This window comes from Anomaloglossus baeobatrachus, chromosome 1, assembly GCF_048569485.1.
Source record: "Anomaloglossus baeobatrachus isolate aAnoBae1 chromosome 1, aAnoBae1.hap1, whole genome shotgun sequence".
In the NCBI taxonomy this organism is placed as follows: Eukaryota; Metazoa; Chordata; class Amphibia; order Anura; family Aromobatidae; genus Anomaloglossus; species Anomaloglossus baeobatrachus.
In genome coordinates this window covers 97,887,949-97,914,109 of record NC_134353.1, presented here as the reverse complement: position 1 = coordinate 97,914,109, position 26,161 = coordinate 97,887,949, and the positions used below count along the sequence as shown (strand labels likewise).

General features: G+C 52.0%; 1 protein-coding gene across 1 annotated transcript in view; it reads left to right on the top strand.

Moving 5' to 3' along the window:
• The window catches only part of DHX15 (DEAH-box helicase 15), a 150,556-nt gene that overhangs the window by 51,767 nt on the left and 72,628 nt on the right, over positions 1–26,161 (top strand). The window contains exons 4-5 of the mRNA XM_075346937.1: positions 717–876; positions 2,521–2,739. Of these exons, the coding sequence (XP_075203052.1) occupies positions 717–876; positions 2,521–2,739 (379 nt within the window). The remainder of the gene's footprint in view (positions 1–716; positions 877–2,520; positions 2,740–26,161) is intronic.

Sequence of the window (26,161 nt, the reverse complement as noted above, 5' to 3'; positions counted from 1 at the left end):
GTTGTATTGCGGAATGTCCTGCGGATATGCTGCGGTCATTCTGCATTGAGGATACAGTACCATGGCTTCAGCAGTGCATCCTCAATGCAGAACAAGTGCTGGAGTGATCGGGGAGTTCATACTTACCTCCATCACGCAGCACTTCACTTTCTGGCCATGTCTGTCTGCACTGTGCAGGAGAAGGTGGGCGGGCCTGAACTAGCTTCGGCTGACACATGACCGGAGCTCTGCAGGCCCCGCCCACCTCCTGCTCCTGGCTCCACCACGCTCCTCTGCATCGTAGGAAGTGACTCCGGTGTCTTCTATCAAGGCAGGTAAGTATGGGACCCTGTGGGGAAAAAAAACTGCAGCATGGCACAGCACTTCCAAAATGCCATAGAAATGGCTGGGGACTTCTTGTACTGCAGATTTTTGAGAAATCCGCGGAATTTCTGTAAAAAAATCACGGCAAGTTCCGCAAATTTTACGCAGCGTGGGCACATAGCTCTCTAGTGTGTCAGCTTACACAATGAATTAGGCTAACAAAATCTGTCTTGGTCACAACAAGCCGGGCTAACTTGTCTTTTAATGTGAGTGTAGGGAGATGGGGCTCCTAAATGAAGAATAGATTTTCTGATAAGAGATGTTTTCTATTTGCTTCTATTTATTCGGGTCATTGAAGTGACCGTGGGCTTGTAAGAGCAATTCTTATGTCTATAATGTATCCCTTTCTCTAGGTACATGACTGATGGTATGTTACTGCGAGAGGCGATGAACGACCCCTTGCTGGAGCGTTACGGTGTGGTGATACTCGACGAGGCTCACGAAAGAACTTTAGCTACAGATATTTTAATGGGTGTTTTAAAAGAGGTTGTTCGACAAAGGAATGATTTAAAGGTAACGCCTTCTTTGTCTGTCTCTGGTTCCGTCTCTGTGGGTGCAGCGGTGTAGGATTACCTCCAGTTATATAGTAAGATGATCCTCGAGCGGCAGTGTATAGTGAGTTTCCCTAAGCGTCTTACTCCGCAGATTCTGCCTCTATATAGCAGCACAGAAGCTCCACAGGCCGTGCTGCCGCCTCCATGCAGAGCGCTCTGCTCCTTTGTACAAGATCCTGGGGGTCAAGCAGGACACTTTCCTAGGGTACAGATATGAGCAGTAAGCACCGCAGGTGGTCTGTGCTGCTCTTCAGATAAGGAAGATGTATAGGAAGTTTTTTAGGAAATTGATTGTGCCCATTCTCTTACTGTAATCACTTCTCCTTATATTCAGAGATATACTTTAAAGGGAACCTGTCACCAGATTTGGCTTTTATAAGCTGCGGCCACCACCAGTGAGCTCTTATATACAGGATTCTAGAATAATGTATATAAGAGTCCAGGCCGCTGTGTATAACACAAAAAGCACTTTTATAATACTCGCCTAGGGGAGGTCCGGTCCGATGGGTGTTGCTCCTCTCTGCTGCGATAGCCGTCCTAACCAGCCCAGTATGGATGACACATCCTATATCATCCATACAGGCTGACATTGTACTCCTCCTTAGGCGCCCTTTTATCTGCCCTGCTATGTTGAGGGCAGATTAAAGTACTGTAATGCGCAGGTGTGCAGAAAGATTAAAGATCGCTCGTGCATGCGCACTACAATACTTTGATCTGCCCTCAGCAAGGCAGATCAAATTGCGCCTGCACGGGACTGCAATGCCGGCCTATGTGATGACGTAGGACATGTCATCCACACTGGGCTTGGTAGGACAATGGCGATCGCTGCAGAGAAAAGGTGCCGGACCGGAGAGCAGCAACATCCAATGCACCGGAACGCCCCCTAGGTGAGTATATTAAGTGTTTTGTGTTATACTGTGCTGCCTGGGCCCTTATATACCGCATTCTAGAATACTGTATATAAGGGTTCGCTGGTGGTGGCCACAGCTTATGGGGCCAAATCTGGTGACAGGTTCCGTTTAAAGGCGTTGTCCAGGCTTGATACAAAAGTCTACAGTGTACTCCACAGCCGCGCAGACTTCTGAATCCGGTCAGCGTGTGGTGAACACCCGGTCAGTATTTCTGGAGTGGGCAGTCACAGGACCACATTTCTGTGATCCGTATACCTGCGGTCTCACACCAGCTAAACTTATTTCGCTTCTTTCAATGTACGTCTGTTGAGAGCGGCTGAGGCCCTTTAGTCAGCATGTGACCGCTCGCGTCAGCAATAACGGAGACTCCTGACAGAGTGCTCACCACACGCCGTCACAATTTGGAAGTCTGCGGTCACAGCAAATCTTATCGCTGTGGTTAAATGTAATGCAAATACTTGGATAGGCCATGTCCTCCAGGGATGGATCCTTCAGAGGAGCTGATGGTGCAGGTCATGATGGAGGAGTCGGCTCACTACTGCTTTTCTGCGGTGGTTTGGTCACATGCGGCACTGAGCAGAACTGAAATATGCGAAGCACAGCATTCTCACAGCATGGTTTGTGTCTGACTACTGAAAGATCCACATATCAATGTTTTTAATTTTCCTTCATATTTTCCCCTCTTCTCGCAGGTTATAGTCATGAGTGCCACACTTGATGCTGGCAAGTTCCAGATATATTTTGACAGCTGCCCCCTCCTCACGATCCCCGGCCGTACGCATCCTGTAGAAATCTTTTACACACCGGAGCCGGAGAGGGACTATCTAGAAGCCGCCATCCGTACAGTTATTCAGATACATATGTGTGAAGAGGAGGAGGGAGATCTTCTGCTTTTCCTCACGGGCCAAGAGGTTTGTGTCTCCGACTTACAATTGTACGTCATTGTGTAACATTCATCTCTTACATCCTGTGAAAATAAAGAGAACGTTACACGGTAAAGACATTCTCTCCCTACAAGAAGTAATGGTGTATCACACTTGGTTACGATGGAGCCGGACTGCTCGGATCATCCATCTTCAGAGCTAGATAAAGGGGTCCTCTGGGAATAGGAAAAAGAAAAAAAGACAATTGTCATTATGAATTTAATTGGAAAATGACCCGATGCATTAAATGGCCCCTGTCTGGTTACACTGGGAGAAACCTGTCCTAGATTTATAGTACGGGAGCCTGTGAGCGTCTCTGACCGGCTGCAGATAATACACCGCAGCGGAGCTCCGAACTGCACATGCTCACAGGCTCCTGTCCCACCGCATTAACAATCTAGGACAGCATTCTGTCCCTGTACCAAGATGGGGGTGATATTAATGTGCTACAGCAATTACATCTCTAGGTAAAATAAGTGTAATTTCTAATTAAAGGTAAATCGAGCAGCCATCATTAAGGTAATCATTCGTTGAACCATGAGCAGAGATCATATGGAAAGGTCCTGCGAAGCTGAAGAGGAACTTGATGTTTTTATGACATTGCATCATTGTGGTTTTTTTCGTTAGGTTTTGACAAGCAAACTCCACCCTCATAAAAACAAACTTTCAGTAGTCTACACTTATATGATTAGCCGTGATCTTGATAATCCCCTAAGGGTACATGGCCATGATCAGGAACCACTGCATCCTGGACGCGACAGGTCCTGACCTGCGGGGCCGCAAGTATCCTCCGCAGGAGAAAACAGGTGCCCACGATCAGGGCTCGGGCAGTTGCGGTCTCTCTGTTCTCCCTTCGGAGAACGCTTGCGACTCCACAGCAAAGAATTGACATGCTACGGCTTGGAAAGCCGCATCACAGGTCAGGTCATGTTTCAGAGCAGAAAAGAGGGCAACTAGTCCAGTCAGCCCAGGCCAACACATCTAATGCACCAACAGGATGCAGACAAACCTCTCAACATGGACACTTCACAGGTGCAAGGTAAATTGCACACTAGTGGCGTGCATAGGGCGCTGTCGCTGTGTGTAAAGCCCGCTTTACTATTAGATTAGGTGGGTTACCCGGACACTACTCAACTGCAGCACACAAGGGACAGAGACTCCACTATGCACAGCCTGTATTAAGAGGCCTGGCTATAAAAATGTGCAAACAAATATATCAAATATATATGAGATATTAGTTACTGTATTTTTCGCTTTATAAGACGCACCCCCAAATTTGGTGAAGGAAAAGAGAATTTTTTTTTTTAATGTTAAATGGGGTCCATCTTATAATGCCAGTGTCCCTCTAACAAATCATATAGGGTATATGTCCCTCATAGCCCCCCATCCTAAAATTAGCCCCCTTAATCTGGATATGGCCCCCTTATATTGAATATAGCCCCCTTGTGATGGCACACGTTCCCCTGTGCTGCCTATGGTCCCCTATGGATTGCACACGTTCCCGTGTTAGATAACGCCCCCATGCTGCTGCCCATGGCCCCTATAGATCGCACAAGTCCCCCTGTGTTAGATATCGCCCCCATAGTGCTGCCCATGGCCCCTATATAGATCGCACAAGTCCCCCTGTGTTAGATATCGCCCCCATAGTGCTGCCCATGGCCCCTATATAGATCGCACAAGTTCCCCTGTGTCAGATGTGCCCCCAGGCTGCTGCCCAAAGTAAAATGAAACCCTCTTTCCTTATCGCCTCCAGCGCTGAGCTCCCTCCTGTCTGGCTCCGTGCTTCTGTTCTTCCACTTCCTGGTTCTCAGTGCGGTCATGTGATCAGCACAGCAGACTGAGATCTCTGCGTGCCTGATCACAGTGGAAGCAGGAACACGGGGAGAAACGCTGCAGGGGTAAGTAAAGATTTTTTATTTTAGAATGAGCAGCAGCCTGGGGGCCAAATCTAACACAGGGGTGGGCATGTGCGATCACACTGGGACGCAGGCTCATATAATATGCACCGCTCCACCAGCCCCTCACTGCGTGCGATTTCAGCACCATTGGAGATGGACAGCGGCTGTGCATATTATATGAGCGGGTGCAGGAGATCAAAGGCTGCAGCCCGCAGCGTTCCCCTGTGCTCCAGAGCTGCTGCCCCCACCTCCCTTGGACGCTGCAGTGTACATATATATATGCCCCCCCCCGTATATTCGGCTTATAAGACGCACCCCCTACTTTCCCCCAAAATTTGGGGGAACAAAAGTGCGTCTTATAAAGCGAAAAATACGGTAGTAAATTGGCCAATGTACATGAGCTTGCAATCCTCATCACGGATGACTCCGTATACGTGAATCCTCATGTTTGCAAGTCCCTACACTGATAAATATCAAAATAGCAACAAAAAGAGGAGATTAAAACTCTACATTTTGGGGGGAGTTTTTAACTCCTCTTTTCTTTGTCGCTCCATTGGGAGACCCAGACAATTGGGGTGTATAGCTTCTGCCTCCGGAGGCCACACAAAGTTATTACACTTTAAAAAGTGTAACCCCTCCCCTCTGCTATACACCCTCCCGTGCAACACGGGCTCCTCAGTTTTTTGCTTTGTGTTGAAGGAGGCACACATGCACGCAAGCTCCACAATTTAGTCAGCAGCAGCTGCTGACTGTATCGGATGGAAGAAAAGAGGGCCCATAACAGGGCCCCCGGCATGCTCCCTTCTCACTCCACCTGGATGGAGGTGCTGTTAAGGTTGAGATACCCATTGCGGGTACACAGGCAGGAGCCACATGCCGTTTTCCTTCCCCATCCCTTAGGGGCTCTGGGTGAAGTGGGATCCTAAACGGTCACCAGATCCTGGGACCGCGCTCCCTCCGCAGCCCCTGGTGGAATCTGCTGGACAGGAGACCGGGTATCGTCAGGGACAGGCCCTGCTCCTCTGAGGTACTCTGTGTCCCCTTGGGGACGGCGCATACAGCGCCTGTATGCTGGACGCTGCAGCACTGCTGGTCGTGTTAGTGCGCCGCTGAGTTACTCTGTGTCCCCCTGGGGACGGCGCATAGAGAGCCGGTATGCTGGACGCTGCAGCACTGCTGGTCGTGTTAGTGCGCCGCTGAGTTACTCTGTGTCCCCCTGGGGACGGCGCATAGAGCGCCGGTATGCTAGTCACTGCAGCAGCTGCTGGGTCTGTTAGTGCGCCGGGACTACCACGCTGGCCGCGCTTGTTTGCCGGCCGCGCTTATAACTTTAGTCCCCGGCTTTTGCGGCCTAGTGCTGCATATTCCCGCCCCCGGGCCTGCCAGTCAGGGGTAAGGGCGGGACGCTGCACAGAACGTCAGCGCTGAGGGCTGGAGCATACTTAGTATCCTCCTCCCCCCTCACTGAGCACCGTGGGGCACCAGATTCCCGCACTTTTCTGAGGCACGCCCACGGCTCCCTCCTCCTCTCAGAACGCCGGCAGCCATTGCTATCAGCACTTCTGAAGCCGGACAACTTCTGATACGAGCTCCACAGCTCTGGGAGACTGGGCAGGGAATCTGGTGGTCACACAAACGCTGAATAGCGGTCGGTAAGCTGCACCTGTTACTAGGTGCTTACCCCCCTGGTGCCGAAGTGTATGTTTATATATTTATATTGCGTACATTTACTCTGTACGACTGCACTATTACTTGGCTATATACCCTCTCTGATTGCTTAAGAGGAGACAGCAGCATGTCGTCCACAAAACGCAAGGGTGCCAAGACACAGGCTTTCTTTGCAACCTGTACCTCATGTGCGGCTTTGCTACCTGCAGGTTCCACCTACCCTCATTGTGTGCAATGCTCGGCCCCTGTGACACTCACTCAGCCGGAGCCGCTGCTACGGGGGGAGCCCTCGGCCCAGGTGGAATCACCTGCTGCCACTGCCCAGGTGACAGGGACAGAGTTTGCAGTTTTCGCTGACAGACTTGCAGAGTCTATGGATAAATGGTCTGCTAAGATACTAGAGGCTTTGCAGTCCAGACCTGTAACACAAGCCCCGGGCACTGTTGAACCCGCGCACTCAGAGTCGGCGCAGCGAAGTGCTGCTGGAGCGACTCTTAGGTCCCACGGCGAGGATTCTGACACGGACCGCAGTCCCAGACCGCCTAAGCGGGCTCGCCGGGAGCTTCCCTCCACTTCATCACAGTGTTCAGGGTCTCAGTATGAGGTCTCTCTGGAGGATGAAGAGGAGGTGGCAGATCAGTTTTCTGATTCTGACGCCGCTCTTAACCTTGATACACCTGAAGGTGACGCCATAGTAAACGACCTTATAGCGTCCATCAATCGGGTGTTGGATCTTTCTCCTCCAGCTCCTCAGATTGAGGAGACAGCTTCCCAGCAGGAGAAATTCCGTTTTAGGTTTCCAAAACGGACACGGAGTGAGTTTCTGGATCACTCCGACTTCAGAGATACAGTCCAGAAGCACCGGGCTTTTCCAGATAAGCGCTTTACTAAGCGCCCGAATGACACACGTTATCCCTTCCCCCTGACGTTGTCAAGGGTTGGGCTCAGTGTCCCAAGGTGGATCTGCCAATCTCCAGACTGGCGGCTAGATCTGTGGTTGCAGTGGCAGACGGTGCATCACTCAAGGATGCCACCGACAGGCAAATAGAGCTCTTGATGAAATCCATCTATGAAGCTATCGGCGCGTCTTTTGCTCCGGCATTCGCAGCCGTATGGGCACTTCAAGCTATCTCGGCTTGTCAGTCTGAGATTAATGCAGTCACACGTGCCTCTAATCCGCAGATTGTGTCCTTAACCACGCAGGCCTCGGCGTTTGCGACCTACGCTATGAATGCTGTTCTGGACTCTGCGAGCCGTACATCGGTTGCATCCGCCAATGCGGTGGCGGTCCGCAGGGCCATGTGGCTACGTGAATGGAAGGCAGATTCTGCTTCCAAAAAGTTCTTAACCGGTTTGCCTTTTTCTGGCGACCGCCTGTTTGGCGAGCGATTGGATGAAATCATTAAAGAATCCAAGGGAAAGGACTCGTCCTTACCCCAGTCCAAACCAAACAGACCTCCACAACGGAAGGTGCAATCGAGGTTTCGGTCCTTTCGGCCCTCAGCCAAGTCTCAATTTTCCTCGCCCAACAGGCCACAGAAGGGACAGAGGAACTTTGACTCATGGCGGTCTAAGTCACGTCCAAAAAAGACCGCCGGAGGAACCGCTACCAAAGCGGCCTCCTCATGACTTTCGGCCTCCCCAAACCGCATCCTCGGTCGGTGGCAGGCTCTCCCGCTTTTGCGACACCTGGTTGCCACATGTCCAAGACCGATGGGTGAGAGACATTCTGTCTCACGGTTACAGGATAGAGTTCCACTCTCGTCCTCCGAATCGTTTCTTCAGAACATCTCCGCCTCCCGAGCGAGCCGAGGCTCTTCTTCAGGCGGTGAGCAAGCTGAAGGCAGAAGAGGTGGTGATCCCTGTTCCCCTTCAGCAATGGGGGCACGGGTTTTATTCCAACTTGTTTGTGGTACCAAAAAAGGACGGATCTTTCCGTCCCGTTCTGGATCTCAAACTGCTCAACAAACACGTGAAAACCAGGCGGTTCCGGATGGAATCTCTCCGCTCCGTCATCGCCTCAATGTCCCAAGGAGACTTCCTAGCATCAATCGACATCAAGGATGCTTATCTCCACGTGCCGATTGCACCAGTGCATCAACGCTTCCTGCGTTTCGCCATCGGGGACGAACACCTTCAGTTCGTGGCGCTGCCTTTTGGCCTGGCGACAGCCCCTCGGGTCTTCACCAAGGTCATGGCAACAGTGGTAGCAGTCCTCCACTCTCAGGGACACTCGGTGATCCCTTACTTAGACGATCTCCTGGTCAAGGCCCCCTCTCGGGTGGCATGCCAGCACAGCCTGGACATTGCTCTGGAGACTCTCCAGCGATTCGGCTGGATCATCAATTTCCCAAAGTCGCACTTGACACCGGACCAATCGCTGACATATCTCGGAATGGAGTTTCATACTCTCTCAGCGATGGTGAAGCTTCCGCTGGACAAACAGCGTTCACTACGGACAGGGGTGCAGTCTCTCCTTCGAGCCCAGTCGCACCCCTTGAGGCGCCTCATGCACTTCCTAGGGAAGATGGTGGCAGCAATGGAAGCAGTTCCATTTGCGCAGTTTCATCTGCGTCCACTACAATGGGACATTCTCCGCAAATGGGACAGGAAGTCGACGTCCCTCGACAGGAACGTCTCCCTTTCTCGGGAAGCCAAAGCCTCCCTGCAGTGGTGGCTTCGGCCCACTTCCTTGTCGACGGGGAAATCATTCCTACCCCCATCCTGGGCTGTGGTCACGACGGACGCGAGTCTGTCAGGGTGGGGAGCGGTCTTTCTCCACCACAGGGCTCAGGGTACCTGGACTCAACCAGAGTCCTCCCTTCAGATCAATGTTCTGGAGATAAGGGCAGTGTATCTAGCTCTAAAAGAGTTCCAGCCGTGGCTGGAAGGCAAGCAGATCCGAATTCAGTCGGACAACGCCACGGCGGTGGCGTACATCAACCACCAAGGCGGCACACGCAGTCGACAAGCCTTTCAGGAAGTTCGGCGGATTCTGCTGTGGGTGGAAGCCACAGCCTCCACCATCTCCGCAGTTCACATCCCGGGCGTAGAAAACTGGGAAGCAGACTTTCTCAGTCGCCAGGGCATGGACGCAGGGGAATGGTCTCTTCACCCGGACGTGTTTCAAGAGATCTGTTGCCACTGGGGGAAGCCGGACGTCGACCTAATGGCATCCCGGCACAACAACAAGGTCCCGGCATTCATGGCACGGTCTCAAGATCACAGAGCTCTGGCGGCAGACGCGTTAGTTCAGGATTGGTCACAGTTTCGGCTGCCTTATGTATTCCCTCCTCTGGCACTACTGCCCAGAGTATTACGCAAGATCAGATCCGACTGCCGCCGCGCTATCCTCATCGCCCCAGACTGGCCGAGGAGGTCGTGGTACCCGGACCTGTGGCACCTCACGGTGGGTCAACCGTGGGCACTACCAGACCGTCCAGACTTACTGTCTCAAGGGCCATTTTTCCATCTGAATTCTGCGGCCCTCAACCTGACTGTGTGGCTATTGAGTCCTGGATCCTAGCGTCGTCAGGGTTATCTCAAGAGGTCATTGCCACCATGAGACAGGCCAGGAAACCAACGTCCGCCAAGATCTACCACAGGACATGGAGGATCTTCCTATCCTGGTGCTCTGATCAGGGTTTTACTCCCTGGCCATTTGCCTTGCCCACTTTTCTATCCTTCCTTCAATCCGGGATGGAAAAGGGTTTGTCTCTCAGTTCTATTAAGGGACAGGTCTCGGCGCTCTCTGTGTTTTTTCAAAAGCGTCTAGCCAGGCTTCCGCAGGTCCGCACGTTCCTGCAGGGAGTTTGCCACATAGTCCCTCCTTACAAGCGTCCGCTAGAACCCTGGGATCTGAACAGGGTGCTAACGGTTCTTCAGAAACCACCTTTCGAGCCAATGAGAGATATTTCTCTTTCACGCCTTTCACAGAAGGTGGTCTTCCTGGTGGCAGTCACGTCACTTCGAAGAGTGTCTGAGCTGGCGGCACTATCATGCAAAGCCCCCTTCCTGGTGTTTCACCAGGACAAGGTGGTACTGCGTCCGGTTCCGGAATTTCTCCCTAAGGTGGTATCCCCTTTTCATCTCAATCAGGATATCTCCTTACCTTCTTTTTGTGCTCATCCTGTTCACCAATGTGAAAAGGATTTGCACGTGTTAGACCTCGTGAGAGCACTCAGGATCTACATTTCACGCACGGCGCCCTTGCGCCGTTCTGATGCGCTCTTTGTCCTTGTCGCTGGCCAGCGTAAGGGGTCGCAGGCTTCCAAGTCAACCTTGGCTAGGTGGATCAAGGAACCGATTCTTGAAGCCTACTGTTCCTCTGGGCTTCCGATTCCTTCAGGGCTGACAGCCCATTCTACCAGAGCCGTGGGTGCGTCCTGGGCATTGCGGCACCAGGCTACGGCTCAGCAGGTGTGTCAGGCGGCTACCTGGTCGAGTCTGCACACTTTTACAAAACACTATCAGGTGCATGCCTATGCTTCGGCAGATGCCAGCCTAGGTAGGCGAGTCCTTCAGGCGGCAGTTGCACACCTGTAGGAAGGGGCCGTTGTTTCGGCTCTTTTTATCGAGGTATTCTTTTACCCACCCAGGGATTGCTTTTGGACATCCCAATTGTCTGGGTCTCCCAATGGAGCGACAAAGAAGAAGGGAATTTTGTTTACTTACCGTAAATTCCTTTTCTTCTAGCTCCAATTGGGAGACCCAGCACCCGCCCCTGTACCCTTCGGGCTTTTGTTCTTTTGTGTACACATGTTGTTCATGTTGAATTGTTCTTTTGGTTCATGGTTCAGTTCTCCGAACATCCTTCGGATAGAATTTACCTTAGACCAATTTATAAGTTTCCTCCTTCCTGCTTTGGCACCAAAACTGAGGAGCCCGTGTTGCACGGGAGGGTGTATAGCAGAGGGGAGGGGTTACACTTTTTAAAGTGTAATAACTTTGTGTGGCCTCCGGAGGCAGAAGCTATACACCCCAATTGTCTGGGTCTCCCAATTGGAGCTAGAAGAAAAGGAATTTACGGTAAGTAAACAAAATTCCCTTCTTTGTTGCTATTTTTGATATTTATCAGTTCATATTTCAGGCAGCGCACACACAGTAAGCAGGAGCTTTCTAGAAATCCCTTACACTGTGCTTGTACTGTACAGTGCAGCTTTTTGTATGCAGCTGAAACATGCTGCTTCCAAAACGCTGTGAAACTGATCGTGGACACGTAGCCTAATAGTAGTCACTGGGCTGATAATACGGATGCAAGGTTTTAATTTTTCTTCAGCGCTCTATTGGGAGACCCAGACGATTGGGGTATAGCTACTGCCCTCCGGAGGCCACACAAAGCACTACACTAAAAAGTGCAAGGCCCCTCCCCTTCTGGCTATACCCCCCCGTGGTATCACGGGTACTCCAGTTTTCAAGCTTTGTGCGAAGGAGGTCAGACATTCCATGCATAGCTCCACAGATTTTAGTCAGCAGTAGCTGCTGACTATTTCGGATGGAAGAAAAGAGGGCCCATATAGGGTTCCCAGCATGCTCCCTTCTCACCCGTTGATGGTGTTGTAAGGTTGAGGTACCTATTGCTGGTACAGAGGCTGGAGCCCCACATGCTGTTTTCCTTCCACATCCCCTTGTAGGGCTCTGTGGAAGTGGGATCCTGCCGGCCTCAAAGCTCTGACGCCGGGCTCCATCCACAGACCCATAGAACCTGGTGGATGCCGAGCAGGAGTACCATCAGGGACATGGCCCTGCATCATACAGGTACTCTGTGTCCCCGGCAGGCACAGACACACTCCGGGCTGGCTGGGTGTTGTAGTGCGCCGGGGACCGTAACGCTAGAGCTAGTGTTCCTACAGTTTAACTGGGGGACTTTTTTTCTGTGTTGTGGGAACGCAGCGCCGACCCCCGCTGGACCGGCGGCGCTGCTGTGACTTTTAGTTCGCCGGGGACACGCCGACCGCGCTTTTACGGCGGTGGCGTTTATAAATCTAGTCCCCGGCTTTTGCGGCCTAGGACGCCGGCAGCTCCGATTCGTTCCCGCCCCCACCCTGTCAATCAGGGTAGGGGAGAGACGCTGTTTCACGGCAGCGACGAGGGCTGGAGCCTGATTTACATGCTCCAGCCCTCTCACTAGGCACAGAGGGAAGCAGGCTTCCCGCTCTTAGCCAGGAACGCCCAGGGCCCGCCCCCCCTCCTCTCTCAGGACGCCGGCAGCCATTACATGCATGTCTGGCTGGAGGAAGGACGCAAGGCTCTGGGAGACCTGGACTAGGGGGCTTTGGAGATCACACACCCGCTCTTAAGCGGGCGGTAAGCGGCTTTTCAGCTGGCCCCTCTAGTGCCTCAGTGTGTATTAGTGTACTGTGTCACTGGACATATATATATATTTCCTTATTGCTTGCACTGTGAGGTCGCTTCCTGGCTGTATACCCAGATCGCTCTGAGGAGGCAGCAACATGTCATCCACAAAACGCAAGGCTGCCAAGGCTAGGGCTGTGTACACTGCGTGTGCTGCATGTGGGGCTGCTCTACCAGCAGGTTCCAAAGACCCCCATTGTGTGCAATGCTCAGATCCGGTGCTGCTTCGCCAGCCGGAGTCCGGAGGGGTAGTGACCCAGGCTGAGACGCTTGTAAGTCCTGCCCCGGTGTCAGGGACAGACTTTGCAGTTTTTGCTGATAATATGTCTGTGACTATGGCAAAAATCCTTGAAACTTTGCAATCCATGCCTGGGGCTCAGTCTATGGACACGGCGAGGTCTCTGTCCTCTAATCCCCCTCAGTTGGATTTAATCCAGACTGCAAGGGGGTCCCCGGCTTCACAGGCTGAGTATTATGACTCAGATGATAGCCCCAGCCACCCTAAGCGAGCTCGCTGGGAAAGACCCTCAACGTCATCACACTGCTCAGGGTCTCAGCGCAATCAGTCTCCCTGTGATGCGTCTGATGAGAGTGATCAGGAGTCTTATCCTGGAACCCCTCTCAATCTGGATACCCCGGATGGGGACGCCATGGTAAACGATCTTATCTCAGCCATCAATAGACTGTTAGATATTTCTCCCCCAGCCCCTTCAGCAGAGGAGGCAGCTGCAGAGCAGGAGAAGTTTCGTTTTCTCTATCCCAAGCGTAAATTAAGTGCTTTCTTGGATCACTCTGACTTCAGAGAGTCAATCCAGAAACACGACGCTCATCCAGAAAGGCGTTTCTCTAAACGTTCTAAGGATACACGTTTTCCTTTCCCCCCTGATGTGGTCAAGCGCTGGACCCAGTGTCCAAAAGTAGACCCCCCGATTTCCAAACTTGCAGCTAGATCCATAGTTGCAGTGGAGGATGGCGCTTCACTTAAGGATGCCAATGACAGACAGATGGACCTCTGGTTAAAATCTGTCTATGAAGCTATCGGCGCGTCGTTTGCTCCAGCATTCGCAGCCGTATGGGCACTCCAAGCTATTTCAGCTGGTTTAGCAAAAGTGGATGCTATCTTACATCCAGCGGTGCCGCAAGTGGCGTCCCTTACCTCGCAGATGTCCGCGTTTGCGTCTTACGCTATCAATGCGGTCCTAGAATCTACCAGCCGCACCTCAATGGCGTCCGCCAATTCGGTAGTTTTGCGCAGAGCCTTGTGGTTAAAGGACTGGAAAGCAGATGCTGGTTCCAAAAAATGTTTAACCAGCCTGCCTTTATCTAGAGATAGACTGTTTGGCGAACCATTGGCTGACATCATTAAACAGTCCAAGGGTAAAGACTCTTCTTTACCCCAGCCCAGAACAAGCAAACCTCAGCAGAAAAAGTGGCAGCAGAGGTTTCAGTCCTTTCGAGGTTCGGGCAAGACACAATTCTCCTCGTCCAAAGGGACTCAGAGGACGCAAAGAAGCTCAGATTCCTGGCGGGCTCACGCGCGCCCCAAGAAAGCAAATGGAGGAACCGCTTCCAAAGCGGCTACCTCATGACTTCCAGCTCCCCCCCTCCGCATCTCCGGTCGGGGGCAGGCTCTCCCGCTTTTCCGTCATTTGGATGTCACAGGTCAAAGACCGGTGGGTGACAGACATTTTGTCTCGCGGGTACAGAATCGAGTTCAGTTCTCGTCCTCCAGCTCGGTTCTTCAGAACCTCCCCACATCCAGACCGAGCAGATGCCCTGCTGCAGGCGGTGGACTCCCTAAGAGCGGAAGGAGTAGTGGTTCCTGTACCGCCTCAGGAACAAGGGCGAGGGTTTTACTCCAATCTCTTTGTGGTTCCAAAAAAGGACGGCTCGTTCCGTCCTGTTCTGGATCTAAAGCTGCTCAACAAACATGTGCACGCCAGGCGGTTCCGGATGGAAACCCTCCGCTCTGTCGTGGCCTCAATGTCTCAAGGAGACTTCCTTGCCTCAATAGACATCAAAGATGCTTATCTCCACGTGCCAATTGCTACAGAACATCAACGTTTTCTACGTTTTGTGATAGGAAACGAACATCTTCAGTTCGTAGCTCTGCCATTCGGTCTGGCGACAGCCCCACGGGTTTTCACCAAGGTCATGGCGGCAGTGGTAGCAGTCTTGCACTCTCAGGGACACTCGGTGATCCCTTACCTAGACGATCTACTTGTCAAGGCACCCTCTCAAGAGGCATGCCAACTCAGTCTACATGCTACACTGGAGACTCTACAGACGTTCGGATGGATCATCAACTTTCCAAAGTCGAATCTGTCTCCGACACAGTCACTAACGTATCTTGGCATGGAGTTCCATACTCGAGCAGCGAGAGTGAAGCTTCCGCTGGACAAGCAGCGGTCACTACAGACAGGGGTGCAGACTCTCCTTCAGGGCCAGTCGCACCCCTTACGGCGCCTCATGCACTTCCTCGGGAAGATGGTGGCAGCCATGGAAGCAGTTCCCTTTGCGCAGTTTCATCTGCGCCCACTTCAATGGGACATTCTCCGCCAATGGGACGGGAAGTCAACGTCCCTGGACAGGAAAGTCTCTCTTTCCCAGACGGCCAAGGACTCTCTACAATGGTGGCTCCTTCCCACCTCATTGTCTCAGGGAAGATCCTTCCTGCCCCCATCCTGGGCAGTGGTCACGACAGATGCGAGTCTGTCAGGGTGGGGAGCAGTGTTTCTCCACCACAGGGCTCAGGGGACGTGGACTCCGCAGGAGTCCACCCTTCAGATCAATGTTCTGGAAATCAGAGCAGTGTATCTTGCCCTACTAGCCTTCCAGCAGTGGCTGGAAGGAAGGCAGATCCGAATTCAGTCGGACAACTCCACAGCGGTGGCATACATCAACCACCAAGGGGGGACACGCAGTCGGCAAGCCTTCCAGGAAGTCCGGCGGATTCTGATGTGGGTGGAAGCCACAGCCTCCACCATATCCGCAGTTCACATCCCCGGCGTAGAAAACTGGGAAGCAGACTTCCTCAGTCGCCAGGGCATGGACGCAGGGGAATGGTCCCTTCACCCGGACGTGTTTCAGGAAATCTGTCGCCGATGGGGAGTGCCGGACGTCGACCTAATGGCGTCCCGGCACAACAACAAGGTCCCGGCATTCATGGCGAGGTCGCGCGATCAAAGAGCTCTGGCGGCAGACGCATTGGTTCAAGATTGGTCGCAGTTCCGGCTCCCATACGTCTTTCCACCTCTGGCACTCTTGCCCAGAGTGTTACGCAAGATCAGATCCGATTGCAGCCGCGTCATACTCGTCGCCCCAGACTGGCCGAGGAGATCGTGGTATCCGGATCTGTGGCATCTCACGGTCGGTCGACCGTGGTCACTGCCAGACCGACCAGACTTACTGTCCCAAGGGCCGTTTTTCCATCAGAATTCTGCGGCCCTGAACCTGACTGTGTGGCCATTGAGTCCTGGATCCTAGCGTCTGCAGGATTATCTCAAGGAGTCGTAGCCACAATGAGACAAGCTAGGAAGTCAACGTCTGCTAAGATCTACCACAGGACGTGGAAGATTTTCTTATCTTGGTGCTCTGCACAGAGAGTATCCCCTTGGCCATTTGCATTGCCCACCTTTCTTTCCTTCCTGCAATCGGGGTTGGAAAAGGGCTTGTCGCTCAGTTCCCTTAAAGGGCAAGTCTCGGCACTGTCTGTGTTTTTTCAGAAGCGTCTAGCACGTCTTCCTAAGGTGCGCACGTTCCTACAGGGGGTCTGTCATATTGTGCCCCCGTACAAGCGGCCGTTAGATCCATGGGATCTGAACAGAGTACTCGTTGCTCTGCAAAAGCCGCCCTTCGAGCCTCTAAAGAACGTTTCCTTTTCTCGCCTGTCACAGAAAGTGGCGTTTCTTGTCGCGATCACATCGCTTCGGCGAGTGTCTGAGCTGGCAGCTTTGTCATCCAAGGCTCCTTTCCTGGTGTTCCACCAGGACAAGGTAGTGCTGCGCCCCATTCCGGAGTTTCTCCCTAAGGTCGTATCCTCGTTTCATCTTAATCAGGATATATCCTTGCCTTCCTTTTACCCTCATCCGGTTCACCGGTATGAAAAGGACTTACGTTTGCTAGATCTGGTGAGAGCACTCAGAATCTACATTTCTTCAGCGCTCTATTGGGAGACCCAGACGATTGGGGTATAGCTACTGCCCTCTGGAGGCCACACAAAGCACTACATTAAAAGTGCAAGGCCCCTCCCCCTCTGGCTATACCCCCCCGTGGTATCACGGGTTCTCCAGTTTTAGCTTTGTGTGCGAAGGAGGTCAGACATTCCATGCATAGCTCCACAGATTTTAGTCAGCAGCAGCTGCTGACTATGTCGGATGGAAGAAAAGAGGACACATATAGTGTCCCCAGCATGCTCCCTTCTCACCCCTGGATGGTGTTGTAAGGTTGAGGTACCTATTGCTGGTACAGGGCTGGAGCCTGACATGCTGTTTTCCTTCCACATCCCCTTGTAGGGCTCTGTGGAAGTGGGATCCTGCCGGCCTCTCAGCTCTGATGCCGGGCTCCATCCACAGACCCATTAGAACCTGATGGATTCGGAGCAGGAGTACGATCAGGGACAGGGCCCTGCATCTTACAGGTACTCTGTGTCCCCGGCAGGCACAGACACACTCCGGGCTGGCTGGGTGTTATAGTGCGCCGGGGACCGCAACGTGGAGTTGGTGTCCCTACAGATTACTGGGGGATTGTTTGTGTTTGGGAACGCAGCGCCGACCCCCTCTGGACCGGGCGGCGCTGCTGTGACTTGTGGTGCGCCGGGGATCCGCCGTCCGCGCTTTTACGGCGGCGGCGGTTATAACTTTAGTCCCCGGCTTTTTGGGCCTAGGACGCCGGCAGCTCCGTTTCGTTCCCGCCCCCACCCTGTCATTCAGGGTAGGGGAGAGACGCTGTTCGCAAGCAGCGACGAGGGCTGGAGCCTGATTTACATGCTCCAGCCCTCTCACTTGGCACAGAGGGAAGCAGGCTTCCCGCTCTTGGCCAGGAACGCCCAGGGCCCGCCCCCCTTCCTCTCTAGAGACGCCGGCAGCCATTACATGCATGCCTGGCTGGAGGAAGGACGCAAGGCTCTGGGAGACCTGGACTAGGGGCTATCTGGCGACCACACACCCGCTTTTTAAGCGGGCGGTAAGCGATTTTTCTGTGCTGGTCCCTCTAGTGCCTCACTGTGTGTCAGTGTACTGGGTACATATATATAGATATTGTATTTCTTGCACTGTGAGGTGCGCTTCTGGCTGCATATCCCAGATCGCTCTGTGGAAGCAGCAACATGTCATCCTCAAAACGCAAGGCGGCCAAGGCAAAAAGGGCTGTGTATACTGCGTGTACTGCGTGTGCTGCATGTGGGGCTAATCTACCAGCAGGCTCTGATGACCCCCATTGTGTGCAATGCTCCGACCCGGTGCTGCTTCGCCAGCCGGAGTCAGGAGAGGTAGCGACCCAGGCTGAGACGCTTGTAAGTTCTGCCCCGGTGACAGGGACGGACTTTGCAGTTTTTGCAGATAATATGTCTGTATCTATGGCAAAAATCCTTGAGACCTTGCAATCTATGCATGGGGCTCAGTCTCTGGGCACGGCGAGGCCTCTGTCCTCAGGTCCCCCTTACTTGGAATGTATCCAGCCCACAGGGGGGTCCCCGGCTTCACAGGCCGAGGATTATGACTCAGATGATGGCCCCAGCCACCCTAAGCGAGCTCGCTGGGAAAGACCCTCGACGTCTTCACACTGCTCAGGGTCTCAGCGCAATCAGTCTCCCTGTGATGTGTCTGATGAGAGTGATCAGGAATCCACTCCTGGAACCCCTCTCAACCTGGATACCCCGGATGGGGATGCCATGGTAGACGACCTTATCTCAGCCATCAATAGGCTGTTGGATATTTCTCCCCCAGCCCCTTCAGCAGAAGAGGCGGCTGCGGAGCAGGAGAAGTTTCGTTTCCTTTATCTCAAGCGTAAATTGAGTGCTTTGTTAGATCACTCTGACTTCAGAGAATCAATCCAGAAGCACGACGCTCACCCAGAAAGGCGTTTCTCTAAACGATCTAAAGATACGCGTTTCCCTTTCCCCCCTGAGGTGGTCAAGCGCTGGACACAGTGTCCAAAGGTAGACCCCCCGATTTCCAAACTTGCAGCTAGATCCATAGTTGCAGTGGAGGATGGCGCTTCACTTAAAGATGCCAATGACAGACAGATGGACCTTTGGTTAAAATCTGTCTATGAAGCTATAGGCGCGTCGTTTGCTCCGGCATTCGCAGCCGTATGGGCACTCCAGGCTATTTCAGCTGGCTTAGCAAAAGTGGATGCTATCATGCATCCAGCAGTGCCGCAAGTGGCGCACCTTACCACGCAGATGTCGGCGTTTGCGTCTTACGCTATCAATGCGGTCCTAGAATCTACCAGTCGCACCTCAATGGCGTCCGCCAATTCGGTAGTTTTGCGCAGAGCTTTGTGGTTAAAGGACTGGAAAGCAGATGCTGGTTCCAAAAAATGTTTAACCAGTTTGCCTTTGTCTAGAGAGAGACTGTTTGGCGAGCCATTGGCTGACATCATTAAGCAGTCCAAGGGTAAAGACTCCTCTTTACCACAACCCAGAACACCCAAACCTCAGCAGAAAAAGTGGCAGCAGAGGTTTCAGTCCTTTCGAGGTTCGGGCAAGACACCATTTACCTCGTCCAAAGGGACTCAGAGGACGCAAAGAAACTCAGATTCGTGGCGGACTCACACACGCCCCAAGAAAGCAAATGGAGGTACCGCTTCCAAAGCGGCTACCTCATGACTTCCAGCCCCCCCCCTCCGCATCGCCGGTCGGGGGCAGGCTCTCCCGCTTTTCCGGCATTTGGATGTCACAGGTCAAAGACCGGTGGGTGACGGACATTTTGTCTCGCGGGTACAGAATCGAGTTCAATTCTCGTCCTCCAGCTCGGTTCTTCAGAACCTCCCCACATCCAGACCGAGCAGATGCTCTGCTGCAGGCGGTGGATTCCCTAAAAGCGGAAGGAGTGGTTATCCCAGTCCCTCCTCAGGAACAAGGGCAAGGGTTTTACTCCAATCTCTTTGTGGTTCCAAAAAAGGACGGCTCGTTCCGTCCTGTTCTGGACCTAAAACGGCTCAACAAACATGTGCACGCCAGGAGGTTCCGGATGGAGACCCTCCGCTCTGTCATTGCCTCAATGTCCAGAGGAGACTTCCTTGCCTCAATAGACATCAAAGATGCTTATCTCCACGTGCCAATTGCTACAGAACATCAACGTTTTCTACGTTTTGTGATAGGAGACGACCATTTTCAGTTCGTAGCTCTTCCATTTGGTCTGGCGACAGCCCCACGGGTCTTCACCAAGGTCATGGCGGCGGTGGTAGCAGTCTTGCACTCTCAGGGACACTCGGTGATTCCTTACCTAGACGACTTATTGGTCAAAGCTCCCTCTCAGGAGGCATGCCAACTCAGCCTGAATGCTACGCTGGAGACTCTACAGTCTTTCGGATGGATCATCAACTTTCCAAAGTCGATCCTATCACCGACTCAGTCACTAACGTATCTTGGCATGGAGTTTCATACTCTAGCAGCGATAGTGAAGCTTCCGCTGGACAAGCAGCGGTCACTACAGACAGGGGTGCAATCTCTCCTGCAGGGCCAGTTGCATCCCTTGCGGCGCCTCATGCATTTCCTAGGGAAGATGGTGGCAGCCATGGAAGCAGTTCCCTTTGCGCAGTTTCATCTGCGCCCACTTCAATGGGACATTCTCCGCCAATGGGACGGGAAGTCAACGTCCCTGGACAGGAAAGTCTCGCTTTCCCAGACGGCCAAAGACTCTCTACAATGGTGGCTCCTTCCCACATCATTGTCTCAGGGAAGATCCTTCCTGCCCCCATCCTGGGCAGTAGTCACAACAGATGCGAGTCTGTCAGGGTGGGGAGCAGTATTTCTCCACCACAGGGCTCAGGGGACGTGGACTCCGCAGGAGTCCACCCTTCAGATCAATGTTCTGGAGATCAGAGCAGTGTATCTTGCTCTACTGGCCTTCCAACAGTGGCTGGAAGGAAAGCAGATCCGAATCCAATCGGACAACTCCACAGCGGTGGCATACATCAACCACCAAGGAGGGACGCGCAGTCGGCAAGCCTTCCAAGAAGTCCGGCGCATTCTAATGTGGGTGGAGGACAGAGCATCCACCATATCCGCGGTTCACATCCCAGGCGTAGAAAACTGGGAAGCAGACTTCCTCAGTCGCCAGGGCATGGACGCAGGGGAATGGTCCCTTCACCCGGACGTGTTTCAGGAAATCTGTCGCCGCTGGGGAGTGCCGGACGTCGACCTAATGGCATCCCGGCACAACAACAAGGTCCCGGCATTCATGGCGAGGTCGCGCGATCAAAGAGCTCTGGCGGCAGACGCCTTGGTTCAAGATTGGTCGCAGTTTCAGCTCCCATACGTGTTTCCGCCTCTGGCGCTCTTGCCCAGAGTGCTACGCAAGATCAGATCCGAGTGCAGCCGCGTCATACTCGTCGCTCCAGACTGGGCGAGGAGGTCGTGGTATCCGGATCTGTGGCATCTCACGATCGGTCGACCGTGGTCACTGCCAGACCGACCAGACTTACTGTCCCAAGGGCCGTTTTTCCATCAGAATTCTGCGGCCCTGAACCTGACTGTGTGGCCATTGAGTCCTGGATCCTAGCATCTGCTGGATTATCTCAGGGAGTCATTGCCACAATGAGACAAGCTAGAAAGTCGAATTCGGCTAAGATCTACCACAGAACGTGGAAGATTTTCTTGTCCTGGTGCTCTGCTCAGGGAGTGTCTCCCTGGCCATTTGCATTGCCCAAGTTTCTTTCCTTCCTGCAATCAGGGTTAGAAAAGGGCTTGTCGCTCAGCTCCCTTAAAGGGCAAGTTTCGGCACTATCCGTGTTTTTTCAGAAGCGTCTAGCACGTCTTCCTAAGGTGCGCACGTTCCTGCAGGGGGTCTGTCATATTGTGCCCCCGTACAAGCGACCGTTAGATCCATGGGATCTGAACAGGGTACTAGTTGCTCTCCAGAAGCCGCCCTTCGAGCCTCTGAAGGAAGTTTCCTTTTCTCGGCTGTCGCAGAAAGTGGCGTTTCTTGTTGCAATCACATCGCTTCGGCGAGTGTCTGAGCTGGCAGCTCTGTCATCTAAGGCTCCCTTCCTGGTGTTCCACCAGGACAAGGTTGTGCTGCGCCCCATTCCGGAGTTTCTCCCTAAGGTCGTATCCTCTTTTCATCTTAATCAGGATATTTCCTTGCCTTCTTTTTGCCCTCATCCGGTTCACCGGTATGAAAAGGCCTTACGTTTGCTAGATCTGGTGAGAGCACTCAGAATCTACATTTCCCGCACGGCGCCCATACGCCGTGCCGATGCACTTTTCGTCCTTGTCGCTGGTCCGCGCAAGGGGTTGCAGGCTTCTAAAGCCACCCTGGCTCGATGGATCAAAGAACCAATTCTAGAGGCCTACCGTTCTGCGGGGCTTCCGGTTCCTTCAGGGCTAAAAGCCCACTCCACCAGAGCCGTGGGTGCGTCCTGGGCATTACGTCACCAGGCTTCGGCTCAACAGGTGTGCCAGGCAGCTACCTGGTCCAGTCTGCACACTTTCACCAAGCATTATCAGGTGCATACCTATGCTTCGGCGGATGCCAGCTTAGGTAGAAGAGTCCTGCAGGCGGCAGTGACACCCCCATAGGGGAGGGCTGTTTTGCAGCTCTAACATGAGGTATTTATTTACCCACCCAGGGACAGCTTTTGGACGTCCCAATCGTCTGGGTCTCCCAATAGAGCGCTGAAGAGAAGGGAATTTTGTTACTTACCGTAAATTCCTTTTCTTCTAGCTCTTATTGGGAGACCCAGCACCCGCCCTGTTGTCCTTCGGGATGTTTTTTGTTGTTTGCGGGTACACATGTTGTTCATGTTGAACGGTTTTTCAGTTCTCCGATGTTTTTCGGAGTTAATTTGTTTAAACAGTTATTGGCTTCCTCCTTCTTGCTTTGGCACTAAAACTGGAGAACCCGTGATACCACGGGGGGGTATAGCCAGAGGGGGAGGGGCCTTGCACTTTTAATGTAGTGCTTTGTGTGGCCTCCAGAGGGCAGTAGCTATACCCCAATCGTCTGGGTCTCCCAATAAGAGCTAGAAGAAAAGGAATTTACGGTAAGTAACAAAATTCCCTTCTTCCCGAACGGCGCCCATACGCCGTTCCGATGCACTTTTTGTCCTTGTCGCTGGTCCGCGCAAGGGATTGCAGGCTTCTAAAGCCACCCTGGCTCGATGGATCAAAGAACCAATTCTAGAGGCCTACCGCTCTGCGGGGCTTCCGGTTCCTTCAGGGCTAAAAGCCCACTCAACCAGAGCCGTGGGTGCGTCCTGGCATTACGACACCAGGCTTCGGCTCAACAGGTGTGCCAGGCAGCAACCTGGTCCAGTCTGCACACTTTCACCAAGCATTATCAGGTGCATACCTATGCTTCGGCGGATGCATGCCAGCTTAGGTAGAAGAGTCCTGCAGGCGGCAGTGACATCCCCGTAGGGGAGGGCTGTTTTTGCAGCTCTAACATGAGGTATTTCTTTACCCACCCAGGGACAGCTTTTGGACGTCCCAATCGTCTGGGTCTCCCAATAGAGCGCTGAAGAAGAAGGGAATTTTGTTACTTACCGTAAATTCCTTTTCTTCTAGCTCTTATTGGGAGACCCAGCACCCGCCCTGTTGTCCTTCGGGATTTTTTTGTTGTTTGCGGGTACACATGTTGTTCATGTTGAACGGTTTTTCAGTTCTCCGATGTTTCTCGGAGTTAATTTGTTTAAACCAGTTATTGGCTTCCTCCTTCTTGCTTTGGCACTAAAACTGGAGTACCCGTGATACCACGGGGGGGTATAGCCAGAAGGGGAGGGGCCTTGCACTTTTTAGTGTAGTGCTTTGTGTGGCCTCCGGAGGGCAGTAGCTATACCCCAATCGTCTGGGTCTCCCAATAAGAGCTAGAAGAAAAGGAATTTACGGTAAGTAACAAAATTCCCTTCTTTTCACTGGGTAAGAGCATGTGTTGTGGCCATATACAGTTTCCAAACTGGTTGGCGCCATACATCTGCTTTAACCCCTTCAGTCCCCCGGCACTTTCCATTTTTGCGTTTTTGTTTTTTGCTCCTTTTCTTCCGAGAGCCGTAACTTTTTTATTATTCCGTCAATCTTGCCATATGAGGGCTTGTTTTTTGCGGGACGAGTTGTACTTTTAAATGAAATCATAAGTTTTACCATATAGTGTACTGGAAAACGGCAAAAAAATTCCAAGTGCGGAAAAATTGCAAAAAAAGTGGGATCGTACAATAGTTTTTGGGATATTTTATTCACAGTGTTCACTATATGATAAAACTGATGTATCTATGTGATGCCTCAGGTCGGTGCGAGTTTGTAGACACCAAACATGTATAGGTTTACTTGTATCTAAGGGGTTAAAAAAAATTCACAAGCTTGTCCAATAAAAGTGGCGCACGTTTTGCGCCATTTTCCAAAACACGTAGCGTTCTTATTTTTGCGTCTCGAGCTGATGTTTCTAATGGTACCATTTTTGCGCAGATGCTACGTTTTGATCGCCTGTTATTGCATTTTGCGCAAAACTTGCGGCGACCAAAAAACGTAATTTTGGCGTTTGGAATTTTTTTGCCACTACGCTGTTTACCAATCAGAATAATTGATTTTATATTTTGATCGGGCATTTCTGAACGCGGCGATACCAAATATGTGTATATTTATTTTTTAACCCTTTAATTTTCAATGGGGGGGAAAGGGGGTGATTTGAACTTTTAGGGTTTTTTTTTTTTTTTTTTTTTTAAAACTTTTTTTTTTACTTTTTTTTTATTTTACTAGTCCCCCTAGGGGGCTATAGCAATCAGCAATCTGATCGCTATTATCTATCTGCTGATCACAGCAATTCAGCTGTAAACAGCAGATTCAGTCACTTTGGTTTTCCCTCTGCTCTCGGCCGAGGGAAAATGAAAGTGAAAGATCATAGCAGCAGGCGTCATCACATGACCCTGTGCTACGATGGCAACCACCGATAGTCACGTGATAACACACGTGACTTCCGGTGGGGGCGGCGGTAAGTAACAAACCTGGCCGCGCGCATTTAAATCTTGCTGCCAGACTTTGGCAGCAAGATTTAAGGGGTTAATGGCCGCGGGTGGAAGCGATTCCACCCGCGGCTAGCAGGCACACATGTCAGCTGTTGAAAACAGCTGATATGTGTGCCGATCCACGCCGCCTGCCCGCGGCAGGGGGCGGGGCTTAACGGGACACGATCCTGGACGGATAGATCCGTCCAAGGTCGTGAAGGGGTTAAGGGGAGTTTCTGTTAAAGAATATTGACATCTTGAGAGGTGTTTTTCCCCCCTCCTCTTTTTAATGTATTTTAGGCAAAAAAACAAACATTTTTTGCACAATTTGCCTTTTATAGCGCGTCTATGTTGCACTTTTGATTGATAAAGGATCACAAAGTACAGCTCATCTTTCAAGGATCCCAAACCGTTCTTGGAGATTGTGTCTGTACACTTATATTAAGAGAAAAGAGGGAAAAATCCCTGGCGCCTACACTGCACATGTAACAAAAACAATTGGTGAGCGAATAATGAGTGGCTGAATGGATAAATACATAATAACCAGAGTATGAAAGTGCGGGAGAATATAACAGACGGGTGCACCAGATATATTTAGGCAGGTGTCACTCACAACAGGTAATTAAGGTGAGAATTATAATTGCTGGGAAAAAAGCCATAGTGGCTTAAAAAGGCCTAAAGAATTAGTAATATTACCTACCAAACACCTCGAACGTGTGTTTCACCAATGGCTTCATCTGGGGTTTATTTCTTATTTAGCCATTTAGCCATTCAGCAGCACCATAGTTGGGTCACCCAATTGACTTTGTGATGGTGATGACCCAGGGTTGCCACGCCAGCGATCCGGTCCCTGTGATCGCATTACAGAGACCCAATCGCCAGGGAGAGGTAAGCGATTTCTTTCCCTGCCTCCTAAATGCTGTGATCACATTGATGGCTGCAATCAAGGGGTTAAACCAGCACAGACATCGCCTCAGGCAGTGATAGCTGGGTCCCGGCTATAACGTCTGCCAGAGATCCGGCGGCGATTGTGGGGGTACAGCGCAGGAACCCCTGCAATCGCCATGACTAAAAAAACATGAACACTCATGGAAAAAAAAAAGCGCAAATGCGATACACACTTTTTCCTGCTGCATCTTTCCTGCCAAAACTTGCAGTTTTATGTGCAGATAATCTGCAGCATGGTCACATACCCTAAGGGGTACTTTGCACGCTGCGACATCGCAGGCCGATGCTGCGATGCCGAGCGCGATAGTCCCCGCCCCCGTCGCAGCTGCAATATCCTTGTGATAGCTGCCATAGCGAACATTATCGCTACGGCAGCTTCA